The sequence below is a fragment of the Triturus cristatus genome, chromosome 4_2 (assembly GCF_964204655.1).
Source record: "Triturus cristatus chromosome 4_2, aTriCri1.1, whole genome shotgun sequence".
NCBI classification, from domain to species: Eukaryota; Metazoa; Chordata; class Amphibia; order Caudata; family Salamandridae; genus Triturus; species Triturus cristatus.
In genome coordinates this window covers 778,978,455-778,997,297 of record NC_140586.1, presented here as the reverse complement: position 1 = coordinate 778,997,297, position 18,843 = coordinate 778,978,455, and the positions used below count along the sequence as shown (strand labels likewise).

Here is an 18,843-nt window from a genome sequence, read left to right as displayed (position 1 = left end):
GAGACTGTTGCAATAGTCTAATCGAGAAAGTATTGTAGCCACTGCCACGGACTTACGGGCTGTGGCAGGTAAAAGTTGAAAGAATTTCCTCAAGGTCTTTATCCAATAAAAACAGGTTCCTGCCACCGTTATGGCCTGCTGATGAAAAGAGAGAGAGGTATCAAAACGTACTCCCAGATTTTTTGCCGTGTCCACCGTATTCGGGGGGGTGGGGGGGGGGGGGACTACACCAGCTGGCCACCACATTATGGGTGAAAAGGTGTTACATTTACCCAACAGCAAAATCTCAGTCTTTTGGCTATTACATTTTAAATGGTTGATGTTCATCCATTCAAAGATAGCCGAAAGACAGTGACGGAGATTTTCCTCAGCTACAGAACTCTCTTTGCCAAGAGTGAGGAAAAGCTGAGTATCATCAGCATAAGATACTGTCTCAATATCGAAAGAAGATATGAGCTCAAGCAAAGGTATCATATAAATATTAAAAAGTGTGGGGCTCAGAATCGAGCCCTGAGGTACCCCCGAACACAGCTGCCTTTCAGTGGAGGTGTAGCTACCTAGCATAACTGATTGTCTTCTATTTTCCAAATAAGACAGTAGCCAGGCTAAAGCCTTCTGCGAGATCCCCACTTTACCTAACTGTTTACCCAAGACTGTGTGAGAAACAGTATCGAATGCAGCTGAAAGGTCCAACAGAATCAGCACTGCCACTTTCCCCTGATCAAGGGCAAATTTTAGCGTCTCAGTAGTATGTAGCAGCGCCGACTCTGTCGAAAACCCAGCCCTAAAGCCTGATTGTCTGGGATGTAACACATTATTTAGTAAGAGGAACTCACTTAGCTGCTTATTTACAAGTTTCTCTGTAATCTTGCTTATGCAGGACAATAATGAGATAGGTCTAAGGTTTGTCAACACAGTTGGATCCGTAAGATGCTTTTTTTGGAGGGGTTTGACCGATGCAACCTTCCAACTATCAGGTACTACTGCCTGTCTAAGAGAAGAATTAACAATCTGATTAATAAGAGGATTGACAATTTCGATCAGTGCGTGTAAAACTTTAGGAGGGCAGGGGTCTTCTGGAGAACCTGATTTACAGGACAGGATAGCCTGTCTGGACTGGTCAAGGGTAATCTCACTAAAGTGATCTAGTCCCAATATATTTTCATGATTAGGGATTGACTCTTCAGAAGGTAAGGGGTCCACTGGGAAATCCTTCCTCAGATTGCCAATCTTGTCATCAAAATAGTCCGCTATTTGATCACATAGGTGTTGTGACGGGGGGGATTTCATGATTGAATATTTTAGGGTGGGTAAAAGACTGAACAATTTTAAAGATCATCTTTTGATCAGATGCTGCCAATTCAATAAGGTTGGTGTAGTAAACCCTCTTTCCATGTTTAATCATTCTATGATAGTTTTTAGTGCTGTTCTAAAAATAATATGATCCTTGTTATCATAATGCCTCCTCCAATTTCGTTCGAGGTTCCTGCATTTACCTTGCATCTCTTTAAGCTGGGAGGTGAACCAGGGGGCAGAGGTTTTTCCCAAGAGGGTTTTACTACATGTGGCCACCGGGGCCATTTGGTAAGCTAAGGTTGTCAGCCAGTAGTTAAAAATCCCTGTATCAATAACCGGGTTGCCTGTTAGTGTAGGTTTGCTTAATTCCGCCAAGGTAAGTAGTTCTGGGTTGAATAACATTTTGTTCCACTTCCTGTTTATAGTTTGGCAGAGTGAGTCCGAAGTTTGAATGACTGCATATAAAGAACTTACTGCAATCTCAAAAGGGATATACTTGTGGTCAGACCACATTAGCGTAGTAGGCACATCCACTATAAGTTTTGTAAAGTTTGAACATATCCCGTCCAGGGTATGTCCAGCATCATGTGTAGGATTGTTTATCAACTGCTTCAATCCTAACGTTTCTATAATTTCTAGAAAATTATTCGTGGTTGAGGAATTATGTGCTTCTAGATGAAAATTAAAATCCCCAAGTAGGGTAAAATTAGAGTGCCTGACAATCAGGGTACTGAGGCTATCAGCTAGAGTGTCTAGGAGGTCAAGGCTTATCCCTGGGGGCCGGTATAATAAGGCTCCTACAAAGGCCATTGAACTGGATAATTGGAAACAGAAACCTAAGATTTCCGCACCTTTAACCTCAGGTACATCAACTGTTGAGCACTTAATGGAATCCTTGTGGATAATTGCCAGCCCTCCCCCCCTCTTTACAGATCTATCTTTCCTAAACATAGTATAACCTGGAGGGAGAGCCTGAACAATGTCAGGATTTGACCATTCCTTTAGCCACGTTTCAGTGATGAAAAGGACATTAAGGTTAAGATTCAAAATTAGATCATGAATGTGCATAGCATGTTTTCCTAGTGACCAAACATTCACCAATCCACAGCGAAAAGGACTGAGATCAGAATTTAAGTGTGTTTTACCAATTTTGCCACAGGAAGGGCCAATATTGGCTTCGAAACTAAGTTCCAAATGACAATTAAAACAAGAGGCTAAGCCCATTATGGAATCTGGCTGGACAGAATGATGGCAATTGCTGGCTGTCAAATTGAGAGTCCTTAATTCCTCACCCGTATAACACCAATTTTGTCCAAGGCCAGCAGCATTTCTGGCCCTGGCCGCAGTCGGGGCGCAGACGGGCTTGCCTTGGGCGCGCCCACTGCGCGCGTCCGCTGCGCGCCCGTCTCAGCATGCCAAATATATAGCTGGCCGGGAAAGAATCAGCGCACTATGCTCCTCCCACCCAAAAACACCTGAGGTGGGGAGGAGTGTCTGGAGGCCCTTCCGCTCAACGGAAAAACCGAGGCGGACCGAGGGTTCCAGAGAGTAAAACAGTCAGCAAATAAATAAGATCATAAAAGTGCAAATATACACAATTAAAAGACCTCCATACTTAAAACACCAATTAAAAACATTCATTAAAAAGTTCATTACATTCACAGTTATAAAACAGGTGATAAAAATCCAGTTGATAAAAACAAAGGTTAATAATTCATTCCTATGTATTGTGCAACCGTCTAACCTTCCGTGTCTGAATTAAAAAGGATGGCACAGAAAAGCAGACCATAGGATCAAAGATCAAAGACTGTAAAAAATACATTCCTACACGGCATTGTTCAAAGTGATATTTACACAGCAGTGGCACTATAAATCTTTTGCGCTGTTCAATGTAAAATCTACAAAATAAGAAAATGTGCAAATTTGATTGTACAGAGACGCCATCGCAAGGACAGAATGGTAAATCATTTATGGAATAAACTCCAGCTGGGTGAGCCAGCGTACATGGAATAAAGTTCAATCGAAATCTAATTAAAAGGAATCTATGACATGAGTTTGTCACATTAAACAAATATGAAGAAGTCTCTTCATGAGCTGTGCCTCATTAGGGGTTCAGTGCAATGGGGTGGAGTTTCCATGCTGTGACCCAACTACGTTTCTATTATGTGCGTTACGTAATGCTGTATCAATAAGGGAACTCGTATGTCAGTGAACTGAATTCCTGTACTTGTGTTTTGAAAAATTAATAAAAACAGATGATAAAAAAAAATGTAAAAAAAATATGAAGGAGTCTCTTCATGTGCCATTGGTCCCTCTAAATATAATTTGACAGATACTTTTCTGAGGTTTGTTTTCAGTATTTCATTGGCACTTTGTTTAAGAAAGAGGGATTTAATCCGACAGGGGTGCTTCTACCCCATTTGTATAGATGGAAAAAAGAAAAGGGGTGAGCACACAACCCTGTCGGACAACCCTATTGATTGGGAACGCCCTGGTGCACTCCCCTTGTCTCCCGTATCGGACACTGGCTGTGGCCGAGGGATAAAGCTGCCTGATGAAAAGTATGATGGCCTCATCTATGCCGGCTTCTTTCATTATCTTTCATAGTTGTTGGTGTGCAATGCAGTCAAATGCTGCTGACAAGTCCATAAACGCCAAGTATAACTTGCCAGGTTTGGCTTGTGCATACTTGGCGATTAGGAGGCTTAAGTTAAGGCACTGATCCTGAGTACCCATTCCCTTTTTGAAGCCGTATTGGACCGGGATCAGAACCTTGTTGCCAGCTGGCCATTCTACGATTCTGTTCAGTAAAACCCTACCCATACGTTTTGCTGTGCTATCCAGCAATGAGATTGGCCTGTAGTTTTTGGCCTCCAAAGTCAATAGTGCATCACCCTTCAGCCTGGGATGACTCCTGGTGGCCGACGGCACTGGGGACAGCCCCGACACCCACAGACCACGCACGCAACCTGAGAATCATCCTAGACTCAACGCTCTCAATGACCAAGCAAGTTAACGCCGTCTCCTCCTCCTGCTTCAACACCCTCCGCATGCTCTGCAAAATCTACAAATGGATCCCAATAGTTACAAGAAAGACAGTCACCCAGGCCCTCGTCAGCAGCAGACTCGACTACGGAAACGCCTTCTACGCGGGAGCCCCGACCAAGCTCATCAAACAACTACAACGCATCCAAAACGCCTCGGCATGACTGATCCTCGACGTACCACGCCACAGCCACATCACCCCCCACCTGAGAAACCTGCACTGGCACCCCGTCAACAAGAGGATATCCTTCAAGATCCTCATCCACGCACACAAGGCACTCCACAAGACCGGCCCTGCCTACCTCAACAGTCGTCTCTCCTTCTACATCCCCAACCGCCAGCTACGCTCCGCTGAGCTCTCACTAGCCACCATTCCGCGCATCCCAAGAACTACCACCGGCGGGAGATCCCTCTCCCACCTCGCCGCCAAAACATGGAACACCCTCCCACTGAGCCTACGACAGACCCAAGACCTGCTGACCTTCAGGAGAACACTCAAGACCTGGCTGTTCGATCAGTAGCAGCCCCCTCCCCCCCAGCGCCTTGAGACCCTCGCGGGTATGTATTGCGCTGTATAAATGATTGATCGATTGATTGACTAATTAAGAAATTATGACCATATTTATGAAATCTGTGGTGCAGGGCAGAGTAGCAAGTCACCTTGCTGCACTGCGTCACAAGGAAAGGGCAGGAATGTGCCGTAATTATCCAATAAGGGGAATTCCTGTCCTTTCCCCCTGCACTAGTGCTAACACGGGCACCCTTGCAACATGGTGCAAGGGTGCCTGTGTTGTAGGCAGGATTGTTTTTGTGCAGAAAGGGGTACTTTCCTCCACAAAAACAATCCCAAAAGACATTTTCCTCTTTGTATGTGTGCTGCAGAATGCAGCAAAGAGAGAGAGAGGAAAAAAGGAGGATAAAGATATTTCTGCTTGTTACGCGTATCCTTTTGGCCCATTCCCAGGTGTACAAGTCCTTGTGAATCTGGGAATGCATCAAAAGCCATGGAAAACCCTTCATTGCGCAGAGTAAGGCAACACATCGATTTACGCTGCGTTGCCTTAATCCAGATTTTTTAAGCCATTCAACGCCACGCAAAGTTACTTTGCATGGCTTCATAAATCTTACTTAGAGGTTTGCATCATGCATGTACCAATCTATGTGGTTCAAGCATGAAGCAAAGTGGTTAGAAATATGCCACTTAGTGACTGTCCTTCATACAGGGATTACAGAATTCCATGTATTATAATAACGATAACAGTAACAACAATAATAACATGTTAGACTTTAAATATATTAGTGACAAATCTGCTTAAATGATTCAGTACACTCTGGAGATGATGTTATGGTATTGGCTTATCTAACACTTTGTTTGCAAGAGTTTTACTTTCCTTATATGTGATCGGCTGCTGGAATTCATTAATGTTAAAGCCAATTTATTAAGATTTATCCACTCATGCAGTTAAAACATACACCTGCTGCAGATGTCAGAGGTGATGAGGGGTTCAACTTTACTGTTGGTGATCCCCGAGTGGTTAATGACTTTCAACACTATAGATAATTATACATTAATACACCCTGAGTACTGTGTACATGTAGTGGTTTGTTCCGTGGATCAGGGAGAAAAATCAAAATTTGCAAAGTTTCTAATCTAGAAAGTACCGACTATCTAATGATAGGGTCGCTGAGGACTCCCCCTCTCTCCTAGCTTACTCAAACATCACTCAAGATGGCAGATGGGTAGTCACTCCTCAATGGAGCTCCTCCTAGCTGGCCTATAAAATTAATTTAGCCGGCATCAGTATCCCTTCATATCCTACTCTAGCTAGGACAAATCACTCCTGGTGTATCCGAGACTCCCAACGCCAATATCTTTCGCCAGAATATTGAACATTTATAGAACTCGAGGGCTGCACAGAGGTAGAGGAATTGGACCCATGTTTTTCCATGGCAAACTTGGTGCGTGCCACCGTTGGGGCTGATAAAACAAGCCCATGAATGCTCATGTTAGTGCAGGCAGTGCCACCACCTCACCGGCCAGATGTGGAGGACAGCTGTTGCGGTAGAGATGGGTTGACCTCAATGGGTCAGTGGATGGAGGTGAGTATAGAGCACAAGCTGCCATCCGTCTGGCAGTCACAGACTGCACAAAGTTAGAGCGACATCGGGCCACAGAGGTCATCATGCTGCAATGTCTGCTGGGTGGCGTATTACCACTGTTGTGTCATATCGCCTGCCATGGAGGACCACAGAAGCAATGTCAGACATGTGGAGCTGAATTAGGAGGATGATGCCATCATTGTCCACCAACTCTAGGCTTGATTCTTCGGGAGGTCACTATGAGAAGTTAAGCGGTCTCACAACAAACTAGACTGCAACTTCCTCAATCAGTCTTCATAATTCCTAGTCTAAATGGTGGCAGCAAAGTTTGAAGCAAAAATGTCCACCTGAACAGGTTCGCTATTTTTAAAAATCAGCATGTATTTTCCAGAGCAACTGTGCGATACATTTTAGTTACACTGCATAATATAAAATCTGTCAAATTTTCCGTTAAGTTTAAAATGCTGAATACTCAATTTTGCTATTCAAATTGTGTGTCTGCAAATGAAATATCACCCGGTATGCCCAGGAGTCTGCCTTGAACTGCAGAGATGTAGGACGCAACGCAGCTAGATACTTGGACCAGTACTGGTGACGGCTTCGTGCGACAGGCACTACTGCCTAGAGAAGGAGCTGACTATGGGCCTCATTCTCAAAGGAAACAGCGAATCTACACTCACAAATTTACACCTATTTGTGAGAGTAAATTTAATACTTTCCAGGTTTCACGATAATTACCAACATTAAGCATGGAGATCTGTGCAGGATACAGATGTCCATGCATATTGCTGGGAAGGTCATATGATATATTCATCAGAATTCTTTTCCCCCTCTGATGAGTCATTCATAGCAGAGATCTTCTTGCAGGGGGAATCAGCTCCCCTGTGCGAACATACAATTTTTTTCTCCTTGAGAAAAATATTTTGCCCTTTTCGAAACACCTTCCCTTACACACTCATCAAATGTGTGGGTGATGCATTTCCCTTCACACCGTGGGAAGGGAATGACACCAACTCCTGGTCTATAGTTGAGGTGACCCAGGATGTTGGAATTGTGGAGTGACTCAGGCTGTTGTAAACATTTGTCAGTAGTGGGGCCCAAAGAATCAAATTGCACGTAATCAAATCAATGGGGACACCATCTGGTCCTAGTGCTTTACCCACCCCATACTCTCCTGAATGGCAACTATAACTTCCTGCAGGAAGACAGACAAGCATTTGCAATGCAATAGGTCTCGCATTTGCACAAGTTTATGCTATTGGCATTGTAAATGACAATGCCTTTTATTCGTTTAAAAAACCAACACATTAATAAAAGGCATTGTAATCTACAATGCCAATAGCTCAAACTCGCGTAAATGCGAGACCTATTGTATTGCAAATGCTTGTTTCTTTTGTAACCTATTCTTATTTTTTGGGGGCTTCGCTGATTTCTGCCTCTCTTCCGCTTGCCCTGAAGGAACTCCTACAACTGTTGTATTATTGCAGAGAATCATACCAATAGACAGGCAACACAACCATCATCATGTTTCTTATATAATTCAATCCAATGCAGCTCACATTAGTAAAGAGAGCAACAGAAAGGGAGGGTAGTGAGAGTGAGATGGAGATAAAAAAAAAAAAGAGGGAGCTGGGGAGAGGGGATAAGGAGGAATCTAAATGGGCAAGAAGAGGTGAATACTCTGGGGGTGGATGAAAGAAGTCACAATGGGGTTGATTCACCTGATGGAGAGGAAGAATGTAGGACTTTGTGAGGGAAAGTAGTGGGAGGGAGAGGAATTACTAGTGCGCACATTGCTGGGGGCAGGGCAGCATCTCTTTTAGTGGGTGGGGGCTGCATCTGCTTGTTTTTTTAAAGTTGTGCTTCTGACACCATATTTCCCTTTAAACCTGGGTACATCTCTGAGCCAACTGCCAGTACCTGTACCACACATGTATTGTAAGTTTTTTTAAACCATCTCAAAGTGATCTAAACATTTTCCTCCCTGGAGAATAATGCTCCAGTAGGGCAATCGCTTAAATGAGAAATGCACAAGGGACTAGGGACTGCATCCTGAATAAGGTGCAGTGACCTGATTGCACTGTTGCCTCCACATTTAAGGATTCTACTAGTGTGGAAGCACTAGATGGAACAAGCTCCATAAGGCCTAACTGCTCTAAAGTCCCACTTCAATGAACTACTTAAATGCAGCAGTTTAATGAACTGGCACACATTTACTAAGCAATGATTGTTCTAGTCGCCAGATCCTAATGTAGCAGATAATTAAAATCCCAGCCCTGTGAAGTAGCTAATCATTAACCTAAAATGTTTTAAAACTACAGGGCCGAGTATTTACAATAGGAAAGCCAACATCATGCCAGTGCTCCCCTTGTACCACATTTTATTGGGTGGCCGCAACTCTGAACAGAATGTTGCATCCGCCATTACAGGACATTAAAAAAACATGCAATAGTCTGTAAGGGAGCAGGATGTGCACACCCTGCTTCAAGAGTCATCTGGGTCAAAAAAGATTTTTACGGGCTCCAGTACCAAGGTACAACTGCCTGGTACCCATGTACCATGGTACACAAAAACCATTCGAAAAAAATTCAAGTGTCTGGTCATGGACCAGACCCTGTCACCACCCATCATTGTGCATGGCTCAGCCCGTGTGCAGTGGAGGTTGGCTACCTGCAGTCGGTTAGGTGCAGTGATGGCCTACCACTGCACACTGCTGAAGCATGTGCACAGAGGGGGTTTGGTACCTGCAGGGGTTGGTCGCAGGACTTGGACAGAGGGTAGGCTCTGTGCCCAGCAGTCAGCCGCGCATGGTGATAGGCTGTGCGCAGTGAAGAGGTTGACAGCAGTGGTAGGAGGGAGTGCTCAAAAGGCCTGGGCAGACCCTGCGGCCAACCCCACTCCGTGCATGGAAAAGGCCATGCACAGCAGGAGACTGGGTGACCACAGCGGGTTCTTGAGTAAGTTGGGCGTATACTAAAGTTTGAATATGATATAAACAAATCCAAGAAATTCACTGAAATAACAAAGGTTATTGTGGCAATATAGTCAGGTGTTGCAATGAAGAAAAATAATGTTTAAAAAAATAAAAAAAACTCAAATTCCAAAATAACAGTTTAATGAGCTAACTACAACGTACACCACTACCATGCACCGTTCATAACCACACATTTGACATCCCTAATGACAAATTAAATGCCGTCATGACTGACATCATTCATGACATCCCAGTTTCTGGCATATTTTAAATAAAACTTTCTCCATCACATCCTCTCTTACAAAGACGTACAGGAATTAATTTACTTTCTCACATTTTTCTGAGAAACACTGACTACCTAAGAAAAACGAAAGAGGCAAATCTCCACTCACACTCTGGAAAATATTGGAAAAGGCCGAGAAAGGGCAGCAAAGGGGGTCGCTATACGTCACGATGTGAAACAGTAACGCTAGAAAAACTCAGAATTTCACAGGAAACAACTTGGAAGCCTAACTAACAAAATTATTTATGTATCAAATTATGTGAGCACGTACATACTTGCAGCAGCGCTTTGTTGAACATCGTGCAAATTAAGTATCTGTGTGTAGCGGCCAACTGGTCCCGTTTGAGGTTACCAGACGAGTTATTTCCTTATTAATTTAATTGGGTAATCGAATATAGTGCGTAGCGAACAAAAAAAAACAAGCATTGGCCGCGCGGCCGTAAAAGTAACGGCCGTGCGGCCGTGAAAGAGAAAGTAATAGCGATCGCGATCAAAGCGAAAGTGATCGCGAGGACGGGACGCGCTGTGTGGCAAGCACGTGAGTGGTGAGCGCGCAGCAGTGATTGGCGGCTGCGCGCGTGCACTCAAGCTTTAGGCCACAGGCAGCACTTTAAAAATCCCACATACAAAATGTCTCTCCGAGCCAGCGCATGTGCTCGGCTCAGCGAGACCTAATAAAAAGAGGGGGAGATCTCCATGAACTAGCTGTCCACAGTTATACTTGCTAGCTGCGTAGATCTTTCCGAAATGTGCCACCCATTCCTCTCCGTTTATATGGCAACTGATGGATGTGCCAACCTGATCTAGGTCTCTCATATTTGATATGGCTCTCCAACAGGTTTAACTGTCTTTAGTTTGGGCAGTGTCTGTTAATGTAGCCCACTGATGGGTAATGATTATCTTACTTTGCTTACTTGTAACTAATTTATAATCCTTTTGCAGGGTGGCCACAAATGCTCAGTCATGAGGATGCGTGTGAAGAGCCCTACGCAGAAGGCGAATGGCCAAAGAGCAGTCATGATCAAACCATCATGGGGCCTGATATGCTGGTTTAATCGGTTTAATAGGGAATGTCTAATCCTAGAGCAAAATGACACAAAACTGGCTACTACTACCTCCATAAGGCACCTCTTCACTAACTCCTCTTTCTCAGCTACCACTTTTCCCAGGAATGTAGTGGACTCAGATAATTTCCAATGCAATCTAAGATTGTCTGTGGTTGGCAGTATATTGCTGAGACTAGATATACCTTGTGGGGGTTGCCGAGGGGGCATTTCTAGAGCTATCTCGGTCAGATTAAGATCGCCGAAGTTGGTGCTAATAATGATGCCATATAGAAGGTGATTTATCAAATTTCATTAAATGAAAATATTATCAATTACTGAGGAACTATTCATTCCCTCAAAGTGGGTAAGCCCTGCAGACCTGCCCAGCCCACTCTACCACATCATAGGTGAGCAAATCCTCCAACTCATTGCCTCTCAGGTCTGTTCTCTGGAGTGCTTCTGACTCCTCCCTGGCTCTGTAACTGGATATTCTGGCACTAAAATTCACCCGCCAAACAAAGATACAATTAATTACCATGATAAGATTTGCGCTCCACAATGGCAGATATATAATCAAATAATCTTGGGAAATCACTGATTAGGCACGTTCAAAAATCAGTTTCATAAAAGTTTATAAGGAGTAAAGTTAAGGCCCCCGAGTAAAGGATGGCTTGATAGTCACTTCCCAGAGTTTTCAACACCTCTGCGTAGCCTCTGAGTAGTAAGATAATCCAAATAGACAAACCACTGGAGACACGACCTGGGGGGACTGAACAGCCGTAAGGCTGAAACACATAAAGACTTCAAAAGCTATAGGATTAATTTAGCAAGTTTCTTGCATTAGCAGGAGGTCATATGACTTGATGAGCAGTTGCCAGTCAAGAAGATGTATCTTGGAGCGGAGGCCAGGGACATTCCAACTTAGTATTTTTATCTAACTGGTTTTAGCAGTTGGAGGAAATGAAGCAGAGTCTATCACCGGGCACTCTGGCATTGTATTAGGATCAGCTGGTGAGGCATTTTTAGGCAGTGAAACTTTGGCTTTGTACATAAATGATCAGGCTCAGCTGGGACTGCGGGCGCAACTAATGCAGTTTGAGCCAGATCTGGTATCCTTAAGATTGCAATCGAGGATCCAAATGTGCTTGATGCACCCTTCGCAGGCAACCTGGGGACTGCCTGTCAGTCGACCTCAGTGTAACCTGCCAAAGCTGCTTACTTGTTGTTGCATGTGAAGCCCTGGTATGACCGATGCCATTGGTCACTCAGAGGTTGGCAAACCAAAACACATACATAAAAGCCATTTTCAATTACAACGCCAATAGCTCGAACTCTCACAAATGCAAGACCTATTGCATTGCAAATGCTTGTTATTTACACGCTCGCCTCCACAGCTACAGGGCTATCATTAGATTGAGAAAGGCTTTAGTTATACCATACCTACTTGGAAAGTGGTACTTTGCTTCAGCAAACTTAAGTTTCCACAATGAGGTTGGCTGTAGCCAATATGTGTATGCCAATCCCCGAACAAGGCTGTGCAACATATATCTTAGTGCAGGATGCCCCATACGCGGGAAATCCAGGACAAGAAACTAGGGGAAAGTGTATTAAGAGGGCGTTGGAAGCCTCGGACTGCATCTCTGGCATGTGATGACAGCGGGGTACCAGGGACGACTTCAAGAGAGGTTGGGGCTGACGGATAGTCTGCTGTGTATTGGGACCAGGAACAGGGGACAGGAGATGGGAGTTGAGTGGTGGCAGCACACACAATGCCCTGCAAGGCCCTTTCAAGTGGGAGCAGTACCCTGCAGACTCAAAAGCACGCTGAAATGGACCAAATAATTCTTAGTTCTCTTAGTCTGTTTTGAATCAGCTTATCCAATAACACATGTGCATCTTGACCCCGAGCGAAACGTCATGACTGTTGCACTTCCCCCTTCTTTCACCCAAAGCAAAACCTATAGCTTGCATCCTGCCCCGAGCCATCCTGCATAAACACAATACCTTATCTGGCATCCTTCAGCCACCCCCAAATGAGGCCTGATAACTGGTGCCTCTGCTGTACAATCAAGTGTAGGTTGTGGTTCCTCAAACCTGCATCTTCTGTGAAATGCACATTCTTTGCTCTCTGTGCTGTTCAATCTCTCAGTTATGAGATAGACATCTACCTGGTGACAGGCCAGTGCCAGTGCATGTTGCAACTTGGCTATTAGTGGTTTACCCACCTCCTCAGACTTAAAATAAATCAATAGAAAGTTGGAAAACTGCCACCTTACCATGTTTTTGTTTAGAATAACTATTTCACCGGCAACTGTGACGATGTAAAAAAACTTAAGCTGTAAACAGAATTTGAAACTAAAGTTTTACCATAATGCTTTTTGATTGTAGGATATTGTTTTATCAAATATTTTGTGTAATATTGAAAAGTCAACCAATTAAGAATTGTGATAAGAAAAAGAAGGAATGCCTGCTTCAAATCAAGGGAGGGTCTCTCCGGGACCGGCGGCCTGCAGATCTGGCACACGTCACTGAGCATTCAGGAATCAAGAACCCGATAAGCGGGTTACGCAAGACAAGCCTCGACTGACCACCAGCTCCGTTTCTTCCATAACATCACCAGCCCGTGCGCCCTGAGGCTGTTTCTGGCAGCAGGCCAGACTCAGCTTCAGTCATCATTATAAACGGTTGGTTCCATCCGCTGCGGATAGCGTACAAGGATCCTTCCTTTTATTCTTTTTGGGATCTCTAAAAACACTTCTTGGTTCGGCTTTGTTTTCGATCCTGACATAGCACTCACCGAGCCCAAAAAAGTAGCTCTTTGCCTGATGCTGATGCCATGTGGAGCTCTAGAGGGCAATACTGTGCCACAATAGGAGTATAGGAGAAAGGCCACAGGCGCCCAAATAGAGCTGACGCACTTTCTGCTGCTAGTCTGCTCCACAGCGGAAAAGGGAACTGGTCAAGTTGTGGCTGTGGGCGCGGGAAAACAGGATTGATAGGAAGCAAAATATTAAAATTAGAAAGTGATGGGTTCATGTTCAATGTTAGACAATCTCAACCTTTACAAGATTTTGTGGTGCAAATAAAAGGTCAAGAAGTGATATGTCTGTCCTGTAGTTCTAAAGAGCAGTCTCTAGCATGAACGGCCCCCTAGACGTGTATGGCGGCTGCCTTTATCAAATGTGTGGTCTGGACCCTACAGAGCATTTGCAATGGATGCCTGTAACAGGTGCACGCTCTGAGCCCCTCCTCTGTCCCTTCTGGATGGACTCTACGGGGCTGCTATCCAGCAGCCTGTATCCAGCGCATCCCACTCCTGGCAAAACTTACAGACCCTTTACTGTTTTCACCTGTAAATCGTACACTCTGTGGGTCAATCCACTCTCACTTCTACGTAGTCCCAAGTGGACATATCATATGGCGACCTTTCTCCTGTGCATACATGAGAAGATGTATGTACATTTTAGAGACATGGTATGTTACATGGCTGCATGACTTATATTACACTTTACCCAAAGTGCAAATGGGAGAACAGGTGCACTCTATGGAAACAACATGGAAGAGAACGCCCTAAAAATGAGCAACGTCTGTGACAATGGGCTGGGGAGCTGTGGGGGCTGGGAGGGTATATACCCTCAGCCATGCTGCACGTCAACTAAATCTCCTTGAAGCCCGATATCTGGGGGGCCCCATCTCTTTGTTTTCTTATTTAGTTGCGCTCATTAAAGTGTTGGGCCTCTCCTAAAATCAATCAGTTTGCCAAGCCAAGGGAGCTAAGAGTGTAAGGGAAAGAGGGCATTACTATTTTATGCTAATGTTACTTCGGGTTCTGCTGACTTGAAAAACAAACCGGTTTTAGGAGAGACTAGACGCATCAAAGGCTGCAATTAAATAACTGGCTAAAAACAAAGTCATCTCGGAGACAACAGCGAGTTTCCGCCTGCGGCATGTTTTAAGGTAGACATGGTCCGTCACTGTTTGATCTTCAGTGTCTGTGAAAATATTCCATACAGAAAAGCTCATTTTAAACCCTAATGTTTACATATGTGTATAGTGTTGGTTTTATTTATGGTGAGATAAGCGTATTTATGGAACTATGCAGACCAACACTAACTGAATAACATTATTTAGATAACTGTACACAAAGCTTTGGCGTTGGGCTTTTAGAAGAAGAAAAGGATTTAGTCCTAAAGTCTCCGAACTGTACAATCTTGCACTCAAATCTTGGCTTCCCCACTTGGCCAAATTGTGTAATCCACAGCCTATCAATTAACTTCACTATTGTGTATTTTCCTACACCATCAAGTGTGAAAGCACATTGAAATAATTCAGTACACAGCCTCAGCTCTACGAAAACCTCACTTATGTATAGTTAGTATAAAATAATCTTGCTTTATTTAATAACAATATAAGAGAAAATGAAAAAGTGACACATTTATGTATAATGGCAAAGTCGTCAGGGTTTAATTTTTTTTAAAAAGATTAATTTCAATAAATGTCACTCAATTCAGTGATATAACCGCATGCACTAAGTGGAGACAGTGATAAATGTTGAAAATTGGATTTTTCCATTTTTAAGCCGCCTATATATTTTTCATGATAATTTCGCCCGATCAACATCTTTTGATAGTGCAGCCTTTCTGAATGCCCAGGGTGGACATGTAAACAAGCCGCTGCTGGTTTAAGAAGTCACGGCAGCAGCACCCTCCATGCCTCAGTACACTAGGACCGGCTGACTCAAAGCGCTGGGAAATTCCCCCTTCTTACCTCCTTGGCGTGACCAAAGAACCAGTGTTTGGGGGGTCCGGGGAAACTTGCAAAACCTGCCGCCAGCCTCCTATTTCGAAGATAGAGCGTGACGACTTTCAGCAACAACCCGGCGACGCACAGCAAGGCAGCGGCCTGAAACACCCCGCTCACGTCCAGGGACATGCCGAGGGCGTACAGTGCGGACGCCATGGGGTTGCTGTTGCTGCTTTCTCTTTCGTCCTTCTTCCTGATTTATTCCCGGACTGCGTGTTAGTGGGTGAGAGTACGGGGCCAATGGGAGGGCTGTGCCTGAGTCACACCTCGGATGGCTTTTCATTCATATCGTTCTCACGCGAGGGTAGGCTCGGACTCAAGCGCCACCTGCTGTAATTTTCAAAACGGATCGTCCCAACACTCCATTTTAGTAGTAACATACACAATAACAGTAACATTGCACGTTTCTTCACCATTTATAATAATTTTGTCCCGTTTTTTGTTGGAAATTCCCCAAATCTTGTCGCACATTTTTATACAGGCTGTGTGTTCCATAGATGCATGCATGGGGAGACAGGGCACCCACGTGGCAACTTTTTTTTTTTTTTAAGAATTTGGGGTGTAAATTTTGTTTTAAAACGCGTCAGGTCTTGCCAATCGATAATTATGCCACTGCAGGTTTATACCACTAGAGTCTCAAACCCCAGTCTGAGAAGGAGTCAGATTTCAGGAAGTGCCTTCCTAAATAGATCACGATTTCTTCAGTTCTTTGGTCGGACGTTCTCTTTGGCGAATTCTTTCTGTCAGTGCCTTGTAATTTGAGTTCTAATGAAAACCTGTTTACGTAGGAAAATAAGCAGGTCTTGTTTACATTTGATCCCTTCACCACAATCTGAAGTTAAGTGCCATTTTAATTCTTGTCTAAAAAAAGGCGCACCTGCAGGGCAGAATGTGATATATGAGATGGCTTATATCGACATGAGCTCCCAGGTGCCGCATCGAATTACACTGGCTGTGTTTTCGGTATTGAAAAGGTGTCATGCTTTAAATCCTTGCTGCCTAAGGTCAGGACAGAGAATGGAAGCCCTGGTTGAGTATGTACATTGCAGTGCAACGCAAAATGTTTTAAAAGGGGTGGGGAGGTTGCAGAATGAAAGGTGGGACCCCATAGCTGCCAATGTTTTTACATTGTTCATGTGTGACATTTTCATGGTTTCAGTGTACTTAAGATGGAGATTCGACGACCAAATGTGTAACACTTTCTCGCAAGCAAAATCAAGCAATGAAGTCCATGGAAACAGACACATAAGAGGAATTATAGCCAGTTAAGCAACGAGGAACCCTAAAAGAATTATCTTGAAACTTCTGCAAAGCCCCTGCACTTTGCAGCAGACATAATAACCCTCTGTACTAATTTAAGGTGAGCCAAAACTGCCACTAGACAAAACTCGATTTTCTCCAGCATTTTTACTGTTGCCTGAAAACTGTTGGACACACAAGTAACCCTGCAGCAGGTCAGTTGCTTTTAAACATGGGCTGCTCCTCCGTTGGAGTGGAGGAGCGTCACCCCACTTAAATTCCCCTCTAAAGCATCTGAGATGAAATATTAAATGGTAATTTACTACAATTTTATTTTTCATCCGCTGTCCTGAATAGAGCGTCAGGAGGGGGGCAGGGCTGCTGCTGATTAATAGCAGCAAGGGAGGAGGGTGGGCTGGCTATGTACTTTTCAAAGTGTGCATGTCCCTTTGACCGGCCGTCTTGTGACGGCCAGACAGACGTGCAATTTGAAACCTCTATCCCAGCTGGCTTAAGCCAGCTGGGTTAGAGTAAGTTCAGGCCTCCAGGGCATTGTAGAGTGCCAAATGAGGCCGCACCCTCCAATGAGGGCACTGCTCTCACAGCATGAGAGCAGTGCCAGGATTGGTTAAGGGAGTTTCAGCATCCAGTTCCTGTGGGCATCGGCGAAAGAAGAGCTCTGGAGCCGAGGACATATTTCAGTAAGACGTTTTAATTTAAATTTGTGCCTCCGTCTGCCCGCCCCCCACCAGTAGATGCCACCCTCTACTGCTTTTAAACCCATGTTATTTCTGAGCACAGCACCCCAATCCAGCTCAGCGCCAAGTATAGCTGAACCACAAGTAACAAAAGCATGTCTGCGACAAAGCAGCAGTGGCGTAGGAAGGGGGTGAGGTGGGTGTGTCACTGAGGGGGGTTTTAAACACATATTTTTGCCATTTTGTCAAGCCGGGGGTGATGAGAAATTGTTCGCACTGGGTACCACCTGACCTTGCTACCTTGTTACGCTTAGTAACCCACCAAGCTATCCACATAAAATACAGTTCTGTGAAATTAAGGTACATGTTCTTCGCAGCAGGCGTATTAACCCTCTGCGCTACTTTATGGTGAGTCAACTCAAAACTGCACTAGACAGAACTCCGATCTCTCTAAAGCAGGTTTATGACTTAACAACGCAGAGTCCCTGTCAGTGCTGGGAAAAATGCCTGCTGTCTCAGGTTGCCGCTGCAGTCTGTGGAATCACACTCACTACAGACAGCTGCTCAGACAGTCGCTGTAATGTGGACACAGGAGTAAGTTGTCTATCCAGAGAGGGCTCTCTGACACAGTGGGAGATGATGCTCTTTTCTGTAGTAGATCATTGCATCTGCTGTTGGAGTCAGGGTGAGAGCTCATGGCTTAGCACCGCTGTCCACGTTCAGAGCGGAACTTATAAACTTGACCCTTCGCCTTGACCACAGACTATCTGAGAGAAAAGGTCGTAGACCTGAAAGCAATACTTTTCGCTTTGAACGAAACAAACCTCTTCCCAGCATCCCACCGCAAGACACTCATGGAGAACCCATGGAAATAGGTTCGGTTCATCCGTCTCTCACAAAAGAGGAAAAAGAGACATGTAGAAAGAATGGGTTGTGTTTGTATTGCGGGAAAAAGGGACATTTTGTGAAAGATTGCCCTACCAAACCCAAAAACAGACCTTATCAACCATCAAACAAAACAATAAACGCAATAACAAATCCAAGGGAAAACTAAGTAACTCAAAAGAAAAAGCAGGGGATCTTTGGGTGTCTGGAAAATCCCTTCCGTAAGGACTTCTGCAAGTGAGTGAGTCGCTCATTTAACCATAACTATGATCTTAGAAATCATTCCAAAAAAGACAAACAATAACTGTCCTACTAGATTCTGGAGCGACAGGAAATTTTGTAGATTCAACTTTAGCATATAATTTGTCATTACCATGTGAAGTCAAGAAAAAACAATTGTACAAACAGTTGATGGACGTGTACTAACTTCAGGTCCCATTACAAAACAGACCCAAGCTATGCAATTAGAGTTTA

At 44.3% G+C, this 18,843-nt stretch overlaps 1 protein-coding gene across 1 annotated transcript in view; it reads right to left on the bottom strand.

Annotated features, from left to right (window-relative positions):
- The window catches only part of LOC146835029 (cytochrome P450 4B1-like), a 204,537-nt gene extending 188,696 nt beyond the window's left edge, over nt 1-15,841 (bottom strand). Inside the window, exon 1 of the mRNA XM_085602690.1 lies at nt 15,512-15,841. Within this exon, the coding sequence (XP_085458816.1) occupies nt 15,512-15,703 (192 nt within the window). The 5' untranslated portion in view covers nt 15,704-15,841. The remainder of the gene's footprint in view (nt 1-15,511) is intronic.
- Between the last annotated feature and the right edge of the window lie 3,002 nt (nt 15,842-18,843).